The sequence below is a fragment of the Oenanthe melanoleuca genome, chromosome 4, assembly GCF_029582105.1.
Source record: "Oenanthe melanoleuca isolate GR-GAL-2019-014 chromosome 4, OMel1.0, whole genome shotgun sequence".
In the NCBI taxonomy this organism is placed as follows: domain Eukaryota; kingdom Metazoa; phylum Chordata; class Aves; order Passeriformes; family Muscicapidae; genus Oenanthe; species Oenanthe melanoleuca.
Genome location: NC_079337.1, coordinates 54,492,436 through 54,518,180, shown reverse-complemented (window position 1 = coordinate 54,518,180; position 25,745 = coordinate 54,492,436). Strand labels below are relative to the sequence as shown.

General features: G+C 35.3%; 1 protein-coding gene across 1 annotated transcript; it reads left to right on the top strand.

Moving 5' to 3' along the window:
* On the top strand, nucleotides 1-24,164 carry NCAPG (non-SMC condensin I complex subunit G). The gene is made up of 21 exons (XM_056490991.1): nucleotides 1-206; nucleotides 766-975; nucleotides 1,849-2,077; nucleotides 2,602-2,747; nucleotides 3,734-3,818; nucleotides 7,026-7,218; nucleotides 8,764-8,913; nucleotides 11,058-11,198; nucleotides 12,175-12,298; nucleotides 12,935-13,024; nucleotides 13,169-13,348; nucleotides 13,830-13,940; nucleotides 14,482-14,601; nucleotides 16,060-16,296; nucleotides 16,606-16,787; nucleotides 19,522-19,696; nucleotides 20,130-20,291; nucleotides 21,087-21,258; nucleotides 22,276-22,362; nucleotides 22,821-22,896; nucleotides 23,737-24,164. Exons 1-21 carry the CDS (start codon nucleotides 96-98, stop codon nucleotides 23,861-23,863), a joined length of 3,108 nt encoding a protein of 1,035 aa, XP_056346966.1. The 5' UTR covers nucleotides 1-95; the 3' UTR covers nucleotides 23,864-24,164.
* The last annotated feature ends 1,581 nt before the right edge of the window (nucleotides 24,165-25,745 follow it).

The following is a 25,745-nucleotide window of genomic DNA, read 5'->3' as shown; positions in this document are numbered from 1 at the left end:
CCCGCGCTGGGTTTGAAGCTGCGCGCGCGGACGCTGTGGCCGTTGCTGGCGCGCGCGGCGCTGTGAGGGGTCGGTCCAGCAGCCGCTCTTCGGCCATGGGACCCAAAAAGAAGCTGTTGCAGGTCCAGGAAGCCTTTCAGCTGGCCCAGAAGCCTCACCAGAACCACGCGAAGCTCATGGTGGCTCTGAAGAGCACTTATGCTCAGGTACGGCTGCCCTTCGGCGGCCCGGCGCGGGGGGAGCTGAGGGCCGCAGCGGCTGCTCCGCTGGTCCTCCGGGGGGCAGGGGCCTCCTCCGCAGTGTTCCGCTAAAACCAACACCAGTGTGCCCGCCACTTAAGAGCACATAAACAAGCTAAAAGAACCCCTAACCCTCCACCAAAACCCCAGCCAAATGCCGCAAAACCAGGCCGCTGAACTCTTCCGCGCAGTTGTGTCCTGCGAGCGCGGCGGTGCTGCCGCGGGAAGGTGTTAGGATACCCGAGATGAGTGTGACACAGGGTGTAATGGACGGGGTGTTGACTGTCGTCCTGAAATCTGTCAGCCGCGGTCGTAATGTACCTGCTGTGGTTACAGCAAAATACTCACAGAGGAGGGCACGACAGCGGGTGTGCCCCCGACTGCTGGCTGTAGCCCTTTAAAAATTTAAATTCAGTTGGAAGCTGTCAATTGTAAGCCCACTTATTTTCTTTTTCTGTGGTACAGCTTTGAAAGATGAACCAGATAGTTATCTTTTGTTGTGGTTTGTTTTTTGTTTTTTTTCCAGTTGGATGATAAAGAAGGCTTTAATGAAAAATTCATTCACTGCCTCAAGTATGCTATGATAATCTACAGGCGGGAACCAGCAGTGGAACATGTGATCAATTTTGCAGCTAGATTTGTTACTTCATTCTATCAGACGGAGAAAGAAGATGGTAGTGAGGAGGGGGAAGAAGATAATTTATTCCTGAATTATGTGTTTAAATTTCTTCTTGAGGTACAGTTAATTTATTAATTTATTCTTAAATGTTTAACATAAAAAATGGAAACTTTTTGCAGTGGGGAAAACTTGATGGTACTTGATACTTCCAAATTAGAACTTAAAAAGTGAAAGCAAAACAAAGTTTTTGCTTGACAAGTAGCAGCATCCCTGTTCCCTTAACACAAGAAGATTCACCACATCCCACACAATAATCCAACAACTGGATTTCAAAATTTGGGAGAAAAAGGGGATATTCTCCTATATGGCTGTCAGATATGTCACTGTAGGCTTTTCTGTAGGTGTATTTATAAGCAGAAAATTGTGGAAGTGTGGTGAAAATTTATATTCTTCCTTTGATAAACAAAAATATTAGGAGATATTCTATGCAACTGGGGTTGGCATATGTATTATTCCTTTCTGCTTACAGCTAGTGTTACATAGAAAGGTAGCAGTTCCAGTGGCATGAACACACAAATAGAATTACATTTTCCTAAACTATTGATTTACCATGGAAGATTATGGATCAGGCCTAAGTTAACTAATTATAATTGCTAATGTCTTTTTTTTCTTCTAATGCTTCATGGAGTCAGAGCAGTAAGCTGGCTGATGCACTGTAGGCTGCATGCAGTGGTCAGCATGCTGCTTCCTTTGTGAAGGCACTGCTGCTTTTCTAGAGTCACTGATCCAGGCAATGAGCTGTAATTGCTCTTCAGTTCTATGACTTTTTAATCTTAAAAATAAAATTAAATTGGGAAAGCTTTTGAAACATAGAAGTGCGTATTTATTCTTTAGAACATTTGCCACTTAGATGTGCATGTTAATAGCCTTATGTTGGAAATGAGAAAAGTGTGATTATAAGAATACCTTTTCTTTCTTTCTTTCCCTAAGTCTCATGATGCAAACAGCAATGCAGTTAGGTTTCGAACCTGTCAGCTTGTTAATAAGATTTTGGGAAATCTGCCAGAGAATGCTGAGATTGATGATGACTTATTTGATAAAATTAATGAAGCTATGTTGATTAGACTTAAAGATAAATTTCCAAGTGTGAGAATTCAAGCTGTCTTGGCCCTGTCAAGGCTTCAAGATCCTAAGGATGAAAACTGCCCTGTTGTTAATAGTAAGTAGTATTGATCTTTCTCTTTTGTCTAAGAATATTTGTTAATTTACAAGATTCAAGAATATAATATAAAAGCATGAGGGATTTACTGTAAGAGTTTTCGTAGGCTTAATGAAGATTTAAATTTTCCATTTATAGGAAAACTTGAGGATCTACTTCAAATATTATGAAGAGGTTCAACTAGTGAATAGAGATCTTAAAGAGCCAGTATTTGGAAAAGTTTTTTTTTCTGCTAGTAAATTACAAAGTGGTTATTTATGGATGAGATCTAGAGTAGCAATTTTTGAAGTTATTCACTGAAGATCTTACTTATAATTGCGAACATTATTTCTTTTGACATCACAGCTCAGCATGTAGTTACCATAAAATCTTGGGGTTGTGACCCTGAACTGTTTCCTAAATTATCAGCTCTGCAGGGGCAGAAGAAGGATTTTGGTAACAGTTGCTGCTTTTTTAAGAGTATTTTCTGTTTTTCTATGTCTCAAACTCATATGAAAGCATTATTATGACTATTTTATTTTCAGTTTACAGCACGTTGCTTGAAAATGATTCAAACTCAGACGTGAGACGTGCTGTGCTGTCATGCATCGCTCCATCACAAAGGACTTTGCCAAAAATTGTAGGCCGCACTATGGATGTAAAGGATGCTGTCAGAAAGCTGGCATATGAGGTAAATTGGATCACTTACCATTAATTTCAAAGGCTGACTTAGGAAAAAAGGCTTTAAATCTTTTATTATATTTCACTTAACACTAACAACAGTTTCATAATTTATTTTCATCTACCAAAATTTTACAGGGGGGTGATTTAATAAAAGTTTTCAAGTTAAAACTGCTGACCTTGACTGTAGAACTTGCTTGATAGAAATTACTAGTGTGGTAGAATTTGTCTGTTGAAGATCAGGTAATAACAATATAAATTATGTATGCAGTTTATTGGTTTTTATCTATGCATTTTGTGATGTTATTGAAGCAAATTTGCTTCTCTATTATTTTATAGTGGATGTTAGGACCTCAGCAGTAGTTAAAAATTGCATGGTTTAGGTATTGCAATTTTGAGAAGTATAAACCATTACTCATGTTTACATGCCAGAGGTAAGAACCTATGCTAACATGTCTGTTTCTTATGCAAGCATCTTAGGTGAGACCTTGAAACAAAATGTTCAGTTGTTTCATACAGAACGGTCTTCTGCTTTTTTTTATCCTACTTAGTTTGTTTTCAAATGGATCTTTCTGTTAGGAGGCTTTTTAAGGAAAGTACTCACTTCTGTAATTTATTGCGAGTGTTCATTACCCTGGGCACTTAAAAGAGAGGATACTTTTCATGTCCACGTGTTGCATTCCAGCAGAGCTGATCAGCTTCTAAGCTATTATTTTATTAGTTAACTATATTGTTCATTTAAGTTATTAAATAACTTAAAATAACTTAAATAACTATATGTTAACTTTATTGTTTATTTTACTTTTCATTTCTTCCATGCGCGATGATCTGATTTTTTATGTGTTGGTACAGTGCTGTTGGTATAGGTATTACAGATTTCTATTGATTTAGGATTTCTGTGCATGGTTAAAAACTCAGTGTAAAACCATAGGTAGGTAAAGGGTTTGTTTGTTATCATATGTGGAAATGTATTTTAACATCTTAATTGTTTTTAAGGTTTTGGCAGAAAAAGTTCACGTGAGAGCTCTGACAATAGCACAGAGAGTTAAATTGTTGCAACAAGGACTTAATGACAGATCTGGTAAGAGATTGTAGGTTTCTTAACCTTTTAATACTAATGTTTGAGAGAATATTTTCTAATGTGTTGGGGTGATGTATGCAGAAGTTGTGATGGCAGTAATAAGGAGCTCAAAGGGAGTAATGAGGTACCAGGAAATGTTTAGACACATGAACTACTTGCTGCTTTGTTTTTCCAGGCCATATAGTGAACAAACCATAAAAGAATTGTATTTTCAAAAAACCTGAAAGCCAATAAGCTTTAAAATAGGACCAAATACTATTAACATTAAAAAACAATAATGTAATTAAATAAAGAAGTAGGAAAATGTAATTAATTTGGTGCGTTTGGAAATGTTTCATTACAGATATTTTTTTAACTAATAAATGTATTAAAGAATTTAAATGTGAAATCAGTTTGAAGATACTTCCTATGTGCTTTTAGAGAGAAATCTTCACAGCTGTTTTTTTTTGTTTTTTTTTTTGTTTAACTAGCTTGAATTTTCTTTTAATGAATCTTTGACCCTTATGCATTTCACCATGGGCAGCTTTATTCTTTTTAAAGTCTTTTGTACTGTATCACTCTATAGAAAGAGCCATTCAGAATGTACCCATAATTGTGTGTGGTGGTGTTGCCAAAATATCGAAACATCACCTGCATCTGAGTGAGACAATTTTGGCCTGTCTATATAGAACACCATTTTGGTTCTTTTGTTTCACCCAACAGCAGCAATTTCATGCATGAATTGCACAATAGAAGCTACCTGTTTTACTGGGTGCTGATGTGTAATCTCTCTACTTTGTTTGGAAAGTCTGCACTGAGTTGAATTTTACTCTAAGAATTTGCCTTGCTGGGTGGTGTGCTGCTTGGGAATTAAGAATTATGATCTGTGTGGATATTCACTTAGAAAACAAGACTAGAGTACTGCATTCGCTGGGAACTAGAGCTCTTTAAGGTGTGTCATGCATGCATATGTTTTTAATGATCTACTATTCTTTTTGGCTAGCTGGGGATCATCTATTGTTCTAGGAAAGAAAGAGACAATCAGCTGAGTAATTTTTTTGTATTATATAGAGCTACACTTTAAAAGACCACCTCCTTCTGTATAAGAAGTTTTAGTCACCTATCCTTATCTGTTGTAGCCTACAGAAGTTTGCCATGTTCTGTTTCTGAAGTTGAGCACTGAAGAACCCATATTCTGAATTCCTATTTCTTATTGATAGACTAGTTTGCTGTTTTATCTAACTAGTTGATGCTTGTCTGCTGGCTGCCACCACTCCCCCAATAATGCTTGGTCTTGAGAGATACTTCTTAGGGTGAATACATTTCTCTTAGTAATCTTTCCAAACTGGGAAGGAAACTATTTTCCCTCATTCTTTTTGTGATCCTTCACTTATCAAGAGCAAGTATTTGTTGTATTCCCTCAAAGAGAGAGTATAGCCTTTCTACGTGGCCTGTTTTTCAGTGATGTTGATGTGTTCAACATAAAGACTTGTCTTCTTTTATGATCCAGGACGGATACTTTCTCAGTGTCTGTCTCTTCCTTAGGATGATTTTACATCCCAGCTGCTGAGACTTCTATTTTTCTTGACATGTAGAATCACAGGGGAAAACATGTGCCAGGGTATGTAGTTTAACTGATATTACATGTTCTTTGCCAGGTTAGATAGGTTTGTATTCCAAATAGGCCATTCTGTATTGCAAATATTGCAAATCCTGTAACCCTGAATATGTGTTTATTGAATCTTCTTATCTGGGTAACTCCTGAACTAGCAAGTGAGGAACCTGCTTATTCAAGGTATCTACATTGAATTTTTGATGTTTTTCCTTATTGGCTTCAGAACAAGGGCTTATAGTAGATAAGGCCTAGAATACATAATCAACATTCTGCTTAGTTCTACTTTTCAAGGTGAGTTCAGCTCTTATTCTACTGTATTCTACTTTTCACCTTCTTGGAGAGGTTTCTTATTCTTAGGACTATAATTTAGCTTTTTCAAGACCTTTTTACAGTTCTTTTTGAACTCTTTGCTGTGTTCAAGTGCTACATTTATTATCATGAGTTACATATAAGAGTAAAGATGAATGTTGTTAGCGTGTGTGGACTTTGTTTCCCTTATACTAGATATTGTTTTCTGAAAGAGCCTAGGAGCATAATTGTTTTGCTCCCTAGTGATTATGTTTTTACCTCCACCAGACATTTAGCCTTTCAGCTTTCCTGCTTAAGTCCGGGTGAATACATTATTGATGTATACATTCTGGATGTTCCCATAAATACTTTTTTCATTGATTAAATAGTACACTATTGGTCCAGGAACTGTTTCTTGTGGTAGTGGTGAATAGGGAGCTAAAGTATCATGTGTAATCTTCATGATCCATTCACATAACTGCAATAGCATGAGAATTCTGTATGTCAGTTCACATGTGGTATCCTGCCTCCAAAAGTGGCTGATTCTTGAAACAGAGCCAGCATTTAACAATGGCTATCCAGAATATTTGGGACTGATGCATCTCTGTTACAAAGACAGGCTGAGGGAGCTGGGCCTTCAGCCTCCAGAAGAGAAAAGTGGGACTTAATCACCATCTATCAGTATCTGAAAGAAGGATGCCAGGAGGATGGAGCCAGGCTGCTCAGTGCTGCCAAGCAATTGTGGAAAGAGGCAATGGGCAGAGACTGATGCACAGAATGTTCTGCCTGCATATCAGGAAGAATTTCTTTACTGTGCAGATGACCTTGCACTGGAACAGTTTGTAGAGTCTCCCTCACTGGAGATGTTCAAGAAGTGTATGGATGCAATCCTGTGCCATGTGCTCTGGGATGCTCTGCTTGAGCAAGAGAGTTGGACCAGATGACCCTCTGTGATCCCTCCTCCTCTTACCTATTCTGTGATTTGGATTTTGAATATTTTGTTGTTCTACAGGAGTTTATGGTTTGTAGATTTTCTGGGTTGAGGTGCTATCTTTAGACATAGAAGACTTTTGGATAAAGGTTTTTTTTTAAATTCCCTGTGAGGGGAAATATAGCATTGCCTCTAAAAAAAGGTACCCTAAGTAGTTCTTGCTCAACTGCATTTTTCTTTTTTTTAAGGTAATGTTAAGTTTAACTGTATAATAACTTTTTTTTTTTTTTTTTTGCAAAAAGACTCCTATAGAAAAATGTTTTGTGAAAGTATATCTAAAATTTGATATTTTTTTAAACTTTGTTTTAAACTGTTTGAATTCCTGTATTATTAGATGCTGTTAAGGAGGTAATGAAGAAGAAGCTACTTCCAGCCTGGTTACAATCCACGGAAGGGGATGTTTTAGAATTGCTTCATAGACTGGATGTAGAAAACTGCCCAGAAGTGGCCATCTCAGTACTAAATGCTATGTTTTCATTATCTTCACTTGATGACATAGTTCAGAACTGTAAAAACCTTGATAGCAGGTATGCAGAGCATTCTTCTTTCCCAAAAGATGAGTATTTTGTATGAGAACATAGAACAAAATTAATTTTAACCTCTTAAGATACTGGCCCATTTCCAAAGGCTGTAAGAAAGTTATTTCACTATTATTGATGCTTTTTAAAACCAGACAGGCCCATATCTGTAGCTTTGGAGTACAATGCATGTAGCATCTACTGATTTCAAAACATGCTATATCTGTCATGCTGCTAACCAGAATGCAAGGCACTTCATATGACACTGTGCATTTCCTCCCATAATACAGAATAAGATTTTACTATTGCTTTTTAATTAGTGACAATTTGTCATTTAATTTTTGTCATTTATGATTAGACTCCTATCACTGTTCAAAATCATTCCATTCTGATTGGTCTGATTTTGGTCCTGAGCAAAGTGAAGCCTCTATTCTGAAAAACTGAGCTATCAGAGAATTTTATAAGTAGCAGATCTGTTAGACTAATGACATTTTGAAAAATAAGTCAAATTACTCAATTTGTAATGAAGCTTACATTACTTTAATTTAAATGGAATTTAAATTTTTAAATTAAAATTAATTTAAATTTTTAATTTAAATTTAAATGGAAAACACTAGGATTGTTTGTGTATGAAATTTCCAAGTACAGCTTGTATGATGGAGTATCAGAATGATAAATAGCTAGATTTTTGAAGTCTGATTTTTTTTTTTGTTAAATTTACATTTAAATAAAGACCTGTCAGATTAATGAGAAGCTGTCAAATAATCAGTTTTCATCTACATGTTGCTGCAGGTATTTTTGTTTGTTTTGTATGTGAGCAGTCTAAAGCAAAACCAAAATTGTTGATGGTTTCCAAGTAAAATGGAAAAGGACTAAAGGGACTAAAAAGTACCACTGAAGTGATACTGTCTTTTCTGTTTTGAGGTAGAATTAATACACAACTTAATGTTCTGCTTCTGAAAATAATGATTAATTGCCATGCTCGGTGTGAAAAGTACTATGAATCTAAAAAGGAGTGGGGACCTTGTGATGGATGATCTGCCTATGATGGCAGATGGATGATGAGAAGTTGTTGAGTTGTATTAGATTTTGCATTTGACATACTGTGATTGCTACTCCATTATTATGTCAAGATCTTGTATTAAGAATGGAAGAAACAATTCATAGAAGCTGAAAAATATTTTAATGCAGTTTTGCATTTCTGTGGGTTAATGATCAGTTTTGCAGTGATAACAGCGTTTCATAAAGTACCTTGGTGGTTGCTCTAGAAAGCCTGAAGGGTTGGGCAGAATGTTTCTGGAAACTAGTCTGAACAGCCTTGGGTTAAAATGCTGAGAAGGGCAATGTAGTGAATGGCTTGTGGAGCTCTGTGTCCTCAAGACAAGAAGTTATTTTTCTCAATCATTAATTATTTCTGTGGGGAATACCTTTGACAGGGGATTATTTGCATTTTAGGAAGTAATATTTATTTCTTATTTTCTAATACTTCTGTGTATTTATTGTTTTAGATTCTTTTATTCATCTCTTCATATTGCTTTGTTTATTTTTGTTCAGAAAGCTGATTCCACTGGAGGATTTAACAGTTGAAAATGTGTTATATTGGAGATGTCTTTGTGAATATCTAAAATCAAAAGGTGAAGAAGGTGAAGTTGTACTAGAAGAGGTGTTGCCAGAACCTGTTATATATGCAGATTATTTATTGAGGTACATTTCATTTAAAAATAAATCTCTTACCACTAAAGTAGATTTTTTTTTTTTAATTAGAAAATACTTATTTTATTCAAATGTTCAGGTATCCTCCAAACCCAAAATTGTGCTTGAACGGTGATTTTAACTTTTCTTTGCTTTTTAAAAAAGATTGTTGAGGGTTTTTTTAGAACTTGCAGAGACCTACTCTTCTTCCATTGTTGTCATTTGTTAAAATAAAGTAAAATTTTGCTGCTGTCCCTAAGAGAAGTATTTTTGAATTGAAACTTCTCTTTTGCCTGCCCAGGCAGACATGCTTTCCAAGAACTTACGTTTGAAGGCAGTGACACAGCTGCAAAATGAGCCAATTACAGAACTGTATTTAACTGAAGGGCGCAGGATGGTGAAAATGAATGTTTTGTTGAGGTAGAAGAATGGTAATTTATTTTATTTGGTGGGGTGTTTGTGTGTTTTGGTTGGGAATTTTTTAATTTTTTTTTTTTTGGTTTGGTTTTTTTTTTTTTTTTTTTGTCTTCTTGGGATTCTTTAGTCTTAACACAAATTTTGAACAGAATTTGCTTCTGAGCATGGATAATCCTGGGAAATCTTAACTGAGGTGTTGTACCTGTACCTGTGAAACAGAATTTTACCTATAAAACAGAGTGAATCTTCCTGAAATGATAATAAATCAGATCTGCTGCTAAAGGCATTGTATTGATGGATGTTTCAAATTTAAAATAGGCATATTCTTTTCTCTCTGTACTGGGTGAAGTCATTGCTACTTTTCAGTGTAGAATGTGTTAACATGTTTCATAAACATTTAATAAATGAAGCATCTGTGCTTCCTTAGTTTTGAAATGTATATCCAATCTGGTGGGTATAAATTTATTTATTCATTATTCATTTAATAGTCCATGAAACATTTATTTTCCAAAACATCTGTTCTTCAAGAGAACATTTGTTCTGTTTCCATCCAGTCTTACTCAAAGTGCCTTCAGTTACATTACTCTTCAGGGTGAGGCTAAAATTAATCAGGTTTGCTAGCAATTGTTTATGGTATCTACTGTTAAAGCCCTCATTGTTGAGCTGTTGTTTCAGGTAAGATTTGCCTGTGTGCGGTTGTGCAGTGCACTGTGAGGGTGTTGGTTAGGAGGAGAAAGAACATGCAAGTCATTGGCACTTCAGAAAGAAGCAGGATTGTGAGCTGCGTTTTGATATTCTCTGTTACCTGGTGCAGGCGACATTATTAAATGATCCGAAACACTTAATTTTTATTTCAGATGTTCTTAAATAGCAGTTGGATGCAAGGGGTTTTTTGTCCTAAATTTGAAGAAATTTTTAAAATTTGCTAAAAATAACAAGCTGTTACTGAAAAGTACCTACAAATCTGGGGTAGAAAAAAAGCATCTTCTTAACAGTTCATGTTAATATTTGAATTATATTTTGTGATATTGAATTTTGAACGTGAAGTTTCACTCCAGATTTTCTGAACAAGCATAACTCTCACTGCTAGATAAAATTTTGATAAAAAACCAATTGAGTCCAGAAAAATAAAGAAATGGAACAAACTGATTACGTTTTCAATGCTATAAGGCTGAATTCATCTGATAACAGGTTATTATTCTGTATGACATATTTAATCAGATTAAGAAGTCACTGTACACTTTCATGATTTTCTTGTATTTTGTCTTGTAGGCAATATAACAATTCTGAACTTGTAAAAAATACATTGTACGTAAATATGCAGAAAATAGTAAAAAAAATGGTACATATGTACGTTTGTTCCTAAGCTGTTATCTTTATGCATTTTTACACAAGTGAAATCACATGTAGCATTACTTGACATTTTACATTTCTTGTTGTATTACGTTCACAAAAGAGATTTTTTTTAAACCAAGTGCATTATTTTGAAACTGTAGATTATTTGGTATAAATAACTTCCTGAAAAATAATCTATTAAAAGAACACAATAATTAATTTTTAAGGTTTATACCTAACGTAACCACTTCTTTATACAGGGCAAGATAGTGATGGGTTTTTTTATTGGGGGTGGGGCAGGAGTGGATATTTGGATTTGTTTGGAGTGTATTTATGTGTTTACTTATTTATTACTGTCCAACAGTGAATCTGAATGTAATTATATCTGTTCTGTTTGGATTCAGTTATCTTCAAAATATGCCAGTTCTTAGTGAAGAACAAAAAGAAGACTTTAATTGTTTTGAAAACCTGATGACAAAAGAATTTATAGGCCAGCAACTGATTCTAATCATAGGCTGCATGGATACCATGGAAGAGGGAGGAAGGTAAATTTAAATATCAAATTTGTGTTACTAAGCTTAAGACACTCATGCCTGAGGACAGGCATAGAACCTCTGCTTGGAAAACAACCTGATCAAATAGACAAAATACAGTTCTAATGCTAGCTGGAATATAAAGCAGTCTCCTTAATGGAATTGGTCCCAAAATTGTGCCAAATATTGTCTGCTTACTTTTATGGAGAAGTAAGTTCTAATGCAGATTCAACATTACTAGGGGAAACAAATTCAGTTGTTTTTATAAAGTTTTATTGAGATTATGAAATTATAAAACTGCTTATTTGGAGCACAGTATGTAAAAATTAAAGGGAGAAAAATGGATTGTTTCACAATAGATGACTTGGAGCAAGTAGCCCGTTTATTTCTTGTGTTTTTAAACTATAATCTGCTAAGGCCAAAAAGGCTACAAATATCTTAGATGCCAGGCTAAATTGTACTGTGTTAACTGAGTCATTCTTACAATTTGAACAGCCTTTTGGTGTGAAGTAAGAAGAGCAAATGAATTTGGAAATTCATACCATCTCAGGCATTTTGTGAAAACTTGCAGTTTGATAATATAAACACAGCAGTAATTTCAAACTCTTAGTGGAATGTGTGCCAATCTGGCAGGATAGTTTAAGTAGTTTTTTTCTTTTTTTAAAATTTTCAGTCAGATTATTTCCGTGAAAGCATTCTACAGATTGATACTGACTGTTTCTTCTGATATGACTTTTCTTTGGACAGTAGGGACATCTGATTAAAAAATTCAGCATTTTCTGATCAAGAAAAAACATAAAATCAGTAAAAGACAAACATGCTAAGTAAAAAGATACATTTGGCAGTTAATGTAGCTATGGAGAAAAGTTTCTGTGATACTGTATTGTGAAGTCTTCATCATACTGTCTCCAAGTTGGTAGGATAGTAACTCTTATGTCTTCCATTTTCTTCAATAAGAAAACATTTGGTTTTTTTTTCTCTAATGCAGAAAGCATCTGCTAGTTATTTTACAAAAGATTCTCATTTTACCTTCAACTTCAGCAGCACTTATACCTCTGCTTGTTGAAAGATTGCTCAGTATTGTTAAGGATGAGGACAGAAGGATTCAAATTGTAAGTAATTGTAAAAGCTTGTTTTCTAGTCTCTGTCTTCCCCATAAATCAAACAACATTTATGAAGCATTTTAAAAGAAATATCAGTATTTAAATATTGTCTCCCTCCCCTTTGGGTTTTTTTGGGAATACTTTTTGAGGTTTTTTTGTTTGTTATTATTTTGGTTTTAAGCATATAGCTGCATTTTGTGTTTTTCTAGAGACCTTTATATTTGAAGATGCGACTGTTGTAAATGCAGTCCTCAAACTAGGAAAGTGCTACACTTCAGTAGCCTGTTCCAGAATACTTCATTGTGTTAGATGCAAAGTGTTCTGACGAAAACATTCAAAGTGAGGATGATGTAGATTTCCAGGTTTCATATTTTTCTTCCCTCCTGTTAGCTCAGATAGGTACTTAAGGTCTTCTTATTCCTTGTTTACCTAGCTGGATGGGAGAAAATGGGATTGAAATGTGCTCATGGTCACATTATGTGTTGTCAAATTGAGGGTTATTTACAGGGAACAAGCTGCTAAGAGAAACTGCATGGATGTGCAATACTTTTTCAGAAGGATAATATTTTAAATTTGGAAAAGTTAAATGCTTAGTATATATCTGAACTGCAATTAATGACACTAATGTACTGTTTGTAACAATAGGTTGCAGAAATCATATCAGAAGTTCGTGAGCCAACTGTTGCAGTTGAGCAGCCTGTTGATGCTGTTGAAATAAGAAAGCGGGAGCTTAAGGTTCGTTAATAAGAAAAATATTCTTTTAAGCTTAATCACCTAGAATTTTCTATAGCAGGTTAATATTTGGCTAGTGTCAATAGTGTATCACTGGCTAATACCACGGAGGTTATTAGGTAATTTTCTTTTTACTTTGTATTTCAGGTCGCTGAAATAAAAGTGAAGCTTTTTGAAGCAAAACAAGCTTTGGAAGAATGCATTACTCTTCAGGATTTTAATACAGCATCAGTATTAAAAGAGAAAATAACTGAGTTGGAACACACAAAAAATGATCTGATAAAAGCAGCAGAGCAAGCTGAAATTAAAGAAATACGTGTGGAGAAGGTCTCTTCCCTTCCTGTATTCTTAAGTGCTGGTTATGTTTTAAAATTTATTCTTAGCTTTAAAAGAAAGTGTAGTTTGGCCTTGTCTCAAATACATTTTAAAAATTGAAACCAAATGTTTATGGTATTAGTTATGGAAGCTGATAGTATGCTCTCACAAGATAAGTTATATAGAAGCTGATGGTATGCTCTAGAAAAAATGAATTGCTGTTAAACTGTTCTTTTGTCTGAATAACTGAAAGCTTCTAAAAGGGTCTTGTTCTTACTTTTTTGTCCTTAACTAACTGAAAACATAAAAAGGAATTTATTTTGATCATACCTTATAGACAGATGATGATTAATATTCTGGCACAACAAATGTGTAGTGGACATGAAATGTTGTTTTGGGTAGGGACAAGTTATGGTTAATCGCGCCATTCTTCTTATCATAGCCACCATTTGTACTAATCATGTTTTTCTCATTTTTCCTGATCAACTTGAAGAATGATCCTGAAACACTGTTGAAGTGTCTGCTCATGTGCTATGAAGTTCTGAAGATCATGTCACTTTCTAAAGGAATCAGTCCAACCATTAATGAAATCATTCAATCTCTGGTATGTAGGAATACAAAATAAATAAACTCCTTAGTAAATGCAAAAAAAATTAAATGAAGCCATTGCATTGTTCATACTGTATCTAGTCTGTTTTTTCTTTTGTGTGGCTTTCTACAGTTGTCTTCTCAAAACTATTTCAAGTACATCAGAGTGTCATCTGTATTTTGTAACTTGGAACTGGGTATTGTTTGTCTGCAAGAATGTTCATGTCTTATGATGAAATATGTAGGCTTGTTGTGTGTTGGTTTTTTCATTTCCCAAAGTGATCAATTCCATTTTATTTGAAAACAAATATTTATTAAAAACAAACACAAAGCAAAACACTCATGTGACTTTTGCCATTATTTTGTTGTTGATTTCAAACAATAGATTCAGTCTGCTTCTGTTTATATTTAAATAAACAGAATATTTGGTAGTTGCCATTTTTCAATCCTGAATAAAAATAATTATTTTTAATTTCAGGGTAAGCATATTTTAGTAGTCAGAGTTTTATTTTCAATTTATGTATTTTGTCTATAAAGTTTAATATTATTGTTTTCAGATACTTCCAGGTGTAACTAATATCCACCCAACTGTGAGAAATATGGCAGTTCTGTGTTTGGGCTGCTGTACCCTTCAGAGCAAAGAATTTGCCCAAAAACACCTTCCATTGGTGTTACAGGTAAAATATCTGATGAGAAATGAAATGATGGTCTTTGTGGCTTAGTAAATACATCTAGTCTTGTATCTATAACAAGCTGTCATGCATAGTAATGTTCTTTGAGAGCCAGTAATATGTGATTTGTGGTTTCCTGCAGATTTTTCTGATGTCTAGTAAGATTCAGTTTATCTTGGTAGTAGCATGTTTTTCTTTTGTAAGGTCATGGAATTCCTTACCTTTAAGATCTCACTCTCTCTTCCAAATCTGGGTGAAATCTTTGTTCTCTATTACAGTTTATAACAATAAAAAAACCTGTTTGTTTTTAATATGTTTGTGAATATTTGTTACTCAATACATAAAAGAGAAGCTGTAGGATTCTCTAAGCCTTCCTTCGGAAACCAAACTAAAAATGTGTCTGATGGTTTTCACATTTCTGCTGCATACTTACCTGTGATATTGGGTGTCTGATTAAAATTCTGAATAATTAATACATTTGCATTAAGGATTAAGGAAGAGTTGTTGACTAGAGAATAAAGTAGTATTCAAACTAATAAATAATGGCATGGACATTCTGACACTAAGCTAAGTATATCAAATATGACACTTTTTAACCCTGGTTTTTGACCCTGGCTTTGAGGGAAGTGTTGGTGCTTTTCTAAGAGTGTGTTCAGGCAGACATTGGAGAAATGACTGCAGGAGTTGAGCTGGTATGCTTGACTCAGACAAGATAGTTGAGTTGCCGCTCATTGTAGGAGAACTTAGGGTTCCTAAAAAAGAAATATTTACTATTGTTTTTAATTTGCCTTTGATATGTCACATTACAAATAGTTTGTTTGGAGAGGATTTCAGTTACCTTTAGTACCTTAAATCTTTGAGTTAAGTGGCAGGTACTAAACCCCACATTCTCTATGTAGGCTGCTATCAGAAGCAGGGTTAAACCTGGGCTAAACAGGTCTAGAATCTCTGGGCTAACCCACGATGCATGGTTTTAGTTGCATGTAATTTGAACTATAATATATATAGTAACCTATGTAACTTTGACTTTTATTACTTTCTTGGTCCCTGTTGTCTTTTTACATACTGTTGGTTTTAATTAAGCTGTACTTTTATTTAGCTATATTTCTGTAATGCCTAACACTCTGGAACTACCACAGGCAAACAGACTTTGTTTGTCCAGTGTCTGTTTATGGGTTGAACAATAAAATTACATCTCACATATGGATGCTCACTCCATGAGTGAAATTAATTTGATTTTATGTAGAGCAAATTGCATAGATGACTTGATAATTTATTTCCCAGATGGTGTTACAAATTATTATAAATTTGTACCACACCTTCCTAAAGTTAGAATATTTCTTCAATATAAAAAAGTTTCCCAAAATGATCAATCTTATTAAAGAAAAAAAATCCTACTGTGATTAATTTCAAGATTGATGGTCTACTGGAAGATGATATATTTATTTTCCTTATTAAACCTAGGTTTTGCAAGTAGATAGCATAAAGATAAAGCTCAGTGCTTTAAAGGCAATCTTCGATCAACTAATACTGTTTGGAATTGAGCCTTTTAAAACCAGAGGAAGCAGTGACTCTCAAAGTGAAAGTGCACTCATTAGAACTGAAAATGATGAGGAGGAAAGTGAAACAATAGAGGAGGAAGAGGAGACTGCCACAGTTCACTACCTTCTGAATCTTCTTTCTGGTTTCTTAGACAGTGAGGTAAGGAATATTATAAAATTTGCCTTAGTTTTGTTTTACAATTATATTTGCAGATGGCTTATCATCCCATTAGATTGCCTGGGAATATTATGTGATGTGTATTGAAATTAATGTTCTAATATTAAAATACCTGTCCTAGAAAGTGACTAGAAGGCTTACATTACCCTTGAACTGCTTTGCATTCTGTCCAGGTGGAAATATGTGAATGTAGAGAATGATTGGTAAGGTAGGATATAGGCTATTACAGTAAAGTATTAGTGAAAAGCATTATGGTTGGTGTATTGTATATATGATGAGTTCTTTCTTCAGTATTCAGAGCTAAGGACAGAAGCTGCAGAAGGCATTGCCAAACTGATGTTCTCCGGGAGGCTGATCAGTGCCAAGCTCTTTTCTCGTCTTGTTTTGTTGTGGTACAATCCTGTGACTGAAGAGGATACTCGGCTCAGACACTGTCTGGGAGTTTTTTTCCCTTTATTTGCTTATGCAAATAGGTAATGCTCTTTGTAATTCCTTATATGAAAATATACATTGTAATTTGTTACATGACAATACATTTCATATCCTAGCAGCTTTTGGAATCTTTTTATTAATCTTGCACAAGTAGAAATGGTACAAATGCAAATTAGATTTAGACATCTAATTCAACCTCCTATGCGTCTTGTTTTGAAAGTATGTAATCTTAACCTGTGACCATTCTGAAGATTTTCAATTAATTCCCTGTTACCCCTGTGGCTTTCTATGTTTTTTTTTCTTTTCCTAAGCCTACAGTCAAAACTGTTCTCAAAGATACTGAATAAAATTAATTTAAAAAGATGTGCTTTACTTATTTATGCTGTTGAGCACTACAGGTAGGCTTTGAAGTGTCGCTAAAAAGTAGCTAGCAGGAACGCTTCAAAAGAAAATAATCAGTGCCCAGCAGTTATCAAAGCAGCAGGCTGCTGGTTTGTGGTTTGTGGTTTGTTTCTGTTTTGTTTTTGAACCAAGGAATACTCATATTTAAATTCATAGTATATTCAAATCTCCTGTTCATTTTGGTGGTGGACAAAAGAGGTAGAGAGATTATAGACCTAAACAGCAATTCTTGTCTCCTTTTACCTGCTTCTGAAAGCTTACTTTTTAGTAGCTGCTAGTGGTTTTATCAAGTTAGAACAAACAAAGTATTTATCTGCCTTTTTTATAGTTAAGTTTTAATTTAAATGTGTTATGTTACCTTATCTAATTTTCAAACCAAATTGAATTAAATTTTTGGCCTATATGGCCTTGCCACATTAAGAGGAGTAGTACAAAGGGGGGATTGTCTTGAAGAGGCAAAAAACCCCTAAGCAATATATATTTTCTGTTGTCAGAAAAAAGCCAAAGAAAAATACCCAGTTTCTTATAGAATGGGATTTTTCCCTACTTAAATTCTTAGAAATGTAACAGAAAAATTGATTTCATATGTTTCCAGTATCTCTGATAATGAATAATGAATTTAAACTTTTAACACTGATAATCTTTTACTTGTGAATGTCTTCTTCTGATGCTTGGAATTTCAGTCTCTTTTTTCATGAGTTCTAGTGATTGCCCACCTATCCCTTGATAGTGATCTAAGTGGATACTTATCCCATGAGTAACCTCATGTATTTCCAAATCCTTTGCAAATCAGGCAATTTCCTGTGACACCTTATAGATGATCTTTTTTCTTGAAAAAATAACATGGTGTATGTATTAAGCAAAAATCAGAACAATCTGTGGAGGAAAAAATGCTATGTCTTAGTCTGGCTCATTGATTGAGAATCTCTGTTTAGTTAGAAAATATAATTTATTTTCTGTCTCAAAGATCGCAAATGGTCCATTTTAAGTTGAGTAATTTACCTTCTTCAGTGACAGATACCTGTATTATTAGAAGCGAATTATTAAATACCATATGTAATTCAGAACTTGTCTGCAAAGTTGCCATTCAATAAAGGAGATTTTTGGTAATAAATGAGATTTGGCAGAGGCTCGTACCTAAATTTGATACTGATCTCTCACTGAATTTTAAAATTCCATTTGTTTTCTGGGTGCTGCTCTGTTAATCTTTCCATCTGGTCACAGATATAATCAAGAGATTTTACTTTTTGAAGTGAAATATTTAAACTCTGAGGAAAAAACGTTGATCCTGACTTTTAAAATTATCTGTCATGTCAGAAGGGTGGTATGAGATGCTAAAACAGGGACAAGGTCCTAAAACTATTGCACAATTCTTATTCATGGAATGTGTTCTATAGTGTATTAAACTCTCAGGCAGCATAAGAGGAGAAGCTTCCGCCTTGTGCCTGTGTGTTACTAGGGGTGGTTTTATTTTTCATTTACAGGGAATAATCTGAATGATACTTCAGTAATGCTTGAGCCAATATAAAGCCTTAAAGCTGCTGAAAGGGAGAGTTCTTGCTTTGGGTATTTTCTAGCCAATTGTAGTGCTCAAAAGGTTTTATTGTCAGTTGGTTTGGCTCCGTAATCCAGCTGCCAGTAATCCGTTTTTTTAAAAATTACTTGCTTTCTTAGTTTTCTCCTGTAGTTGTTTGGTTTAAAATAGGAAGTTAGCATGAATATCAGCAAGAGTAAAGGCTTCACTTCAACTGTACCTTGTACTTTTTGACATTTTACTTGTTAAATTGTTTTGACAAGTCTTGTGGAACCACTCTTTTAGACAACTTGCTGCAGAACCAAGTGCAACATGATTTTTAGGCTTGCTTGGCAGGAGTTAGGAACTCTTCTGAGAAAAAAATCACAAGTATTTATTCCAAAAATCCTGTTAACCACTGCATACGTTTTTTGCCAGGTTTCCTTGCTTTCTTACACAATGAGAAGTACCTCCAAAGAAAAATGGTAGCAGAAAGGAGGAATGAGCAGACAAGAAGATTAATCTATGAAAATTAATTACAGAAATGTATTTATGGAAATGTTTTCTCTTGTCCTTCAAGATAGAACATCTATGTATATCAGTTGGGTTTTCAGTAGTAAGGATGAGTGTTCAAATTCTTCAGAGGAAGGAAGTGCTACTTAAAACTTGCTTGAAATACTACATGCTAAAGTTTCAAATGGTACTATGAAACAGTTTTGATATATTGATCTTCCTGGCTGTTGCTACCAAGTTTGGCTGCTTTGATTGATGTACCAAGTTCACAAGTCAGTGAACTTTCATCATGGAAGGGAAAACTTAATTTCGTCTTATGCTACTAATATTTGACTTCACTGAAACAGGTCTAACCAGGAGTGTGTTGAAGAAGCTTATCTTCCAACTCTGCAAACACTGTTAAATGCTCCTGCAACATCACCTTTAGCTGAAGTAGATATCAGTAATGTTTCTGAACTGTTAGTGGACCTGACCAGACCAAGTGGACTGAAATGTCAATCCAAGAAGTCTCAGGACTATCAGGTACAAAGTGTTAAACTGTAGGAAAATAGTACTTGTGTTAGATTAAGAGCTACTCCCCCTTTGGTGCTACCTGTCTGGGCATCTCTGGGATTCCCAGCGTCAGCAGTTGGATTAAATGAGTGCCTGTTCAGGAAGTGAGGTCTTCTAGCTTGACACTTTCCTCCCCCTTTTCCTCCCCTTTTCTTCCCCCCATCCCCAATTTCCCCTCCCGCTTACAATTAAAAAATGCTAGTAGGAACTTGCACATGGCTAATTGTTTCTATTGTGGAAGATGTTTCTAGAAATCAGTTGGTGAATGTACTGAAAAGAGTGCATTTTAGGAAAATGTTTTCTGTGCAAAATTAACCTACTGTTTAAATCAGATTGTTCTCACTGCTGTCTCTTGTAAATAGTTCCCAGCAAAATTACTGATACCTAATTTCTTCCTTTGCAGGCATTAACAGTGCATGATACTTTAGCCATGAAAATTTGCAATGAAATCCTGGCAGACCCAACTGCACCAGATGTCCGTCTTTATGCAAAAGCTTTAAATTCACTAGAACTCACTAGTTCTTCTACTGAGAATCTTCTGGTGTTGCTCAGTGAGATTCAAAAGGTAGTACATAAATAGCATGGTTCTTACTTTTTTATTCATTAGTAGTCTAATATTCTAATACATTTAAAAATGAAGGGCCTTTTGTTTACTATGACAATACAACTAGAATTTCTCTTCTAACCAGTTTGGAAAAGTAACTTTTGAATCATTTACAATAATCTGAGCTGATAAACCATAGACAGTATAAGCAGCTTGAAACAGTGTGCCCAACTTGATACATTGCAGTACAGTAAGTTCTTTTGATAACTGTGATGTAGTTTTTTTCAAGTTAAAATAAAAATTCAGTATTAGGTCTGCAGTTTTTCAGCTTATCTTTAATTAATTATTAATAGCCGAAATTTTACACCTAAACTTATGGTGTAAGGGAAAGATCATTAGGCAACATGAAAAGGATGTTTGATTTAAGATGAAGTGGGAAGGGATTACAAGAGTATTACTTTGGTGCTTTTATTAATGTGGAAAAAATTAAAATTTGGAAGTGTGGCACATTGAACACAATGCTATATAGAAATGTTGGTAAAAATGCTGAATTCACTATGGGCATATTGTCCTGAGGTAGCTGTACTTGTGTGCAGTTGCTTTAATTTTTTTTCAGGTTTTCTTTAAAAAAAAAAAAAGAAAAAAATTGGTATTTTTGTACCTAGTATTGATATTTCTCCTTTGAGCTCAACTGGTCACTTTTGTGTCACACTTTTGTATCCTTTGTGCAGTAATTTCAACTAATCCTATTAGCAGACACATTTTATAGATAAAAGAAATCTGAGTAGCATTTAACATTAAATGTCTGTTCTCCAGAAAGTGAAAGATAAACTATGTCAAAGAGCTATTGAGAAGATGCAAATGAAATTGACCAAGGATCCTAATGTGGACAAAAACCACCCTGAAAGAACTGAGGAAACAGATCTCCCTGAAAGGACACAGGAAAGAGATATCACATTGTCTGAAAATACTGCTCACAATGAAGAAGGTAGTATAGTAGCAGGTGTACAATTCAGTAAACTGTTTAGATGTTGTGAAAATATAAAGTAATAGGACTTGGGAGACAACCCCCAACTCCATCAGCTACTCCCCATGTCACCTGTGCTCCAGACCCTTCCCCAGCTCCATTGCCTTCTCCAGACTCACTCCAGCACCTCAATGTCTTTCTTGCAGTGAGGGGCACAAAACTGACCATGGGATTTGAGGTGTGGCCTCATCAATGCTGAGTACAGGGGAATGGTCACTGCCCTGGACCTGCTGGCCACAGTCTCTGGTACTAGCCAGGATGCCTCTGCTGGCTCATGCTCAGCTTACAGACATTGGAGCTGGTCCCTTACAATTTCAGTGTCCTCAAATGGAAAAATCACTGTTCTCATGGTCCTCTGATTCAGAGGACTGGGGAGCCTGAGGTCCATCAGTAATATTAAAGAATCAAGCAAATCACTGAATGGCTCTGCTTTTTCTCTAGTCCTATTAGTCAGGTGACTGACCATCTTCACTTCATCCAGTGTTTTGATTGGACCTTTTCCTGCTTTTACTGTACTTTCAAAAGTCCTTCTTTACTATCTCACAGAACACTGACCAGGTTTAACTGTAATTGAACTTTGGCCTTTGGTGCTTTTTCCACGCATGTATGAACCGCAGCTCTGTCATCTTCCTGTAAAGCCTGACCTTGCTGTCAGAGATCTTGGAGTTCCATTTTCCTTTTGAGCTCCAGAAGCAGGTCTCTGTTCAGACAAGCTGATCTTCTGTCGTGCTTCCTCAGCTTCCAACACAGTGGAAAGGGCTAAACAGTTATCCGGAATAGTTTATGTATGATTGACTTTGCTGGGGTGGACTGACATTTTAAACTTTCTCTTAGCCTTATTAGCTAGTTTCTGGTTTAAAGAAAAAGTGGGGTTTGATTGTGTGGCTTTTTAATGTAACAGCCAAATTTTAAAATCCTGGTATTTAAGGTAATAAAGTTTTAATTTATGACTTCTGCATGTGTTATTCTGTTTTACAGAAAATAATAAAGATGCTCTTCATACTCCAGTTAATGAAGTTAGAGAAACTGCAAAATTAAGATCTGCAAGAAGCAAAACTGGCAAAGGTACAGTGGCTACAATAGTAGTTGTTTTTAATTAAAAAAGTTCATACTAACTTTTTGTGAATGTATAGGTGGAAAAGCTATTCATACTCTGTTGTAGTTTTTGCAGTTGTATTTGTTAAAAGATTGAAATAGTTTGTTTTGTGTAAATTATATATATATATAACACATATTTCTGTGTTATATAAATAACACAGATTTCAGAAAAGGAAAAAGGACTGTCTATAGGCTTGCAGATAACCTAGCCACAGCCATTAACAGTAACGTACAAGTCTTTCTGGGAGGAGTTAGAAAATTGTGGGGTTTTTGATGTTGGTTTTTTGTGACCACATTCTATCAATGCTGACTGCTTATTTCTGTGTTTAAATGCAGTATCAAACACTGAAGAAAGATAGATACAGAACTAGTTTAAAAAACTAAATGATAACAAGATACGAAAAAAGACTTTTGTTTATATTTAGGACAGCGGAAAGTGGCAGAAGGGAGGTCTGTGAGCAGAAGAAAAACTGGTGCAAGTGTAAAACGTGGTCTTGAAAGGTAAATCCTTGTCTCCCCACTATCAAAACATTGGTGTCTGTTCTAGCAAGGAAATTTAATTCAATTCTTTCCCAAACCTGTATGTTTTGATATCCTTTGCTCCTAAAACACTGATAAATATTTAAGGAAAAAATTTTTTTGAACTGGTACTTTTGAAACAGTGGCAGGTTTTGCCAAAAAGCCCATAATATTTTTATAACATACCTTTTGTGTGTTGAGTCAACAGATATTCTAGCTGAAAAAAGTCAGCTTTTTTGGTTTACATTATTGCTCTTCTTCCAATTAGTTTTTTCTGCCCTTTTTAATCTGTTTTGTGGAAATATACATTTTTAAAATTTAAATTCTTTTTTCCCCTCACAGTTTTGTTGCTTGTTGTCCAACATGTAGTTGACAAGCACCTAGAAATGACTGAGAAGTGAATATAGACAATGGATTTCTTCCCTTACGATTTTGCAGGATATAAGAATAAAAACAATATTATCTTTGTACTTTTCAGCTGTGCTCAACTCTTTCTTAAGCAAGTAATCCATTTACTGGGGACTTTATTGTGACCAGGGTCAGTTTCTCCGATTTGCCTATTCTGCATGTTAGCTTTGTTTCCATCTAATTTTGGGGGAATTTGATTTCATCTAATTTTGCTTATTTTGCAACTGCTTATCACCTGGTTATCTTTACTGATACTGCTATATCGCTTGGAAAACACCAGTATATTCTAAACAAAAAAAAAGTTCGTTCCGAAGTATTTTTGCTCTTTAAGACGATATTTCAAGTTTGTTCTTATAAAAGCTCTTCAATTTTCTTAGTATTTTTTACCTAACTCATAAATAATCTATGTTTCAGTGGTGACCAAATTCCAGAACCTGTCCCAGTGTCAAGTTCAAGGCCTCAAAGACGAGCAAAAACTTTGGCACTGGAGAAAACCCGAATGAATCTTTCAAGAGTGTTGAGTGAGGAAGCAAATGAGTGAAGACAAAAGGGAAAAGTGCCATTGTCAACACTGGTAGTTAACATCAGACTTGAAAATAAGATTATTTTCTTGCTAGTCATATTTACTCCTTTTATATGAATAATTTATAATTCTACATTTCTCTATTAGTTTTTCTAAAATAGATGCTTGTATTTCTTGTATTTCCTGATCTGAAGTCCCACATTCTTGTAATAAAAATGGGTTAAAATATTGCCAGAACAAAACTCGGATGTTTTTTCTTTTACTTTATGCAGAAGAATGCATCTTGCCTGCAAATAAAAATTGCTGTTGGTGCTACATATTCCATAGTTAAAGCTGTTTTGATATTTAACAGTAGCAGAGAGTGGTTGCTTGTGGTGGCAGCAATTTTGAATGTACCTACTTTTATGGCACATTTAATTTATTTCTTAATTTCTGTAAGGTTTTATAACAGTAAAACCTGGTCAGCAGATGCAGGTATTTACTGTTCGTGTTAATGTAAAATAGAGTTGATCTTAATTGGGGATTCTTCCTGCAGGTGTGTGTCTACTTTATTTAACACTGTCAGAGTGGTAAAACTGAGTAACTGATTTTACAAACCATACTGGAAGTCTTCTGGTGCTGACCTTGTCATATAGAATCAATGATGTGCTTTTAGAAAAGTATAAAAATATTTGTGGTACGAAATAAGAAATCTAAGGTCAGTGTTGTGTCTTTTTGAAAGTAGTATCCAACAGTTATTTCTTTGTAGCTCTCAAGTTCCAAACATGTAGGAACAGTCAGGAGTTTCACAGGACAGTGGAGGAAGCAGTGCTCACACAGCAGTCAGTGATGGCTGAGCAGGCTGCAGCTGAGGCAGTCGCGTCCGTGCCGCACTGGCGTCATTTCGGAGCAGTGGAAACAAGCTCACTTGACTTCTCCACATGCATCTACTATTGATGCCAAATGCAGCTTGCTAAGGACCTTGCAATAGGTAAATATGCTATAAATGATCTTTGGTGATTCTCAGAAATAGAGACACAAGTGAAATTTAGTGTTCCTAAAGTGTAATGCCCAAACTATTATGCTGTTTTCAAGCTTGCACATGGGAAACAGAGGGATTGTGTTGCTTTTCATTCTTTGCAGTTTTTGTTTGAAACCTGTCAAACTGCAAAATGCCATGACACACTTTTCTGCTTGTATTTGCTCTATTCAGAAGCTTCTTCAACTGTGAATTAATTTTGTAATTTTAAACACAATTTTGAGGTCCTGACCTCCCTATTTGGTAACTCTATTTAAAATCCCCAAATTGTGTTGCATTATGAGGTTGTGTACATGCAGCCACTTTGATCAGAGATGCTCTCTGTTTCTTGCATGCTGCCTGAACATAATTGAAATGAGCCAAGTATAGAGGTGTTTTCTCTCTTGTAAGTCAGAGCTTCCCTGGGGCTTTAGTGTTTTGGTTTTTTTTTTTTTTTTTTTTTTTAATTTAAGTTCTCATTCTCCCTGGTGGTCTCTTCTTTAAGCACTACTACACTTTGAACAGCTGATGCTAGTCACTATTTCCTTAAAATGAATTTTGAGGCAAAGCAGGAGCAAAATAAATCTATAAAAGCCTCTGGGCATGCCTTCCTAAGACTTTAGTTTTGCCTTCTTGCTGTTCTATTGTGCCTTACCACATATACAGGTTCTGTCTGGCATTTTTTGGGAATGCTGGACTGAAAAGATCAGGTTTCCCTCAAGTCACCTCCCAGCCTGTGGATATCTCTGCTGTGGATGTGGCTTCTCTGGTGTGTGTTAATAGAAAATTGACTTTGTCTAACTAGAGACCCCAGGGGCTGATGTGAGGCTGGAGTCCCTGACCTGTAGGGAGAGGCTGAGGGAGCTGGGCTTGTTGAGCCTGTGAATATTGGGAGGATCACCA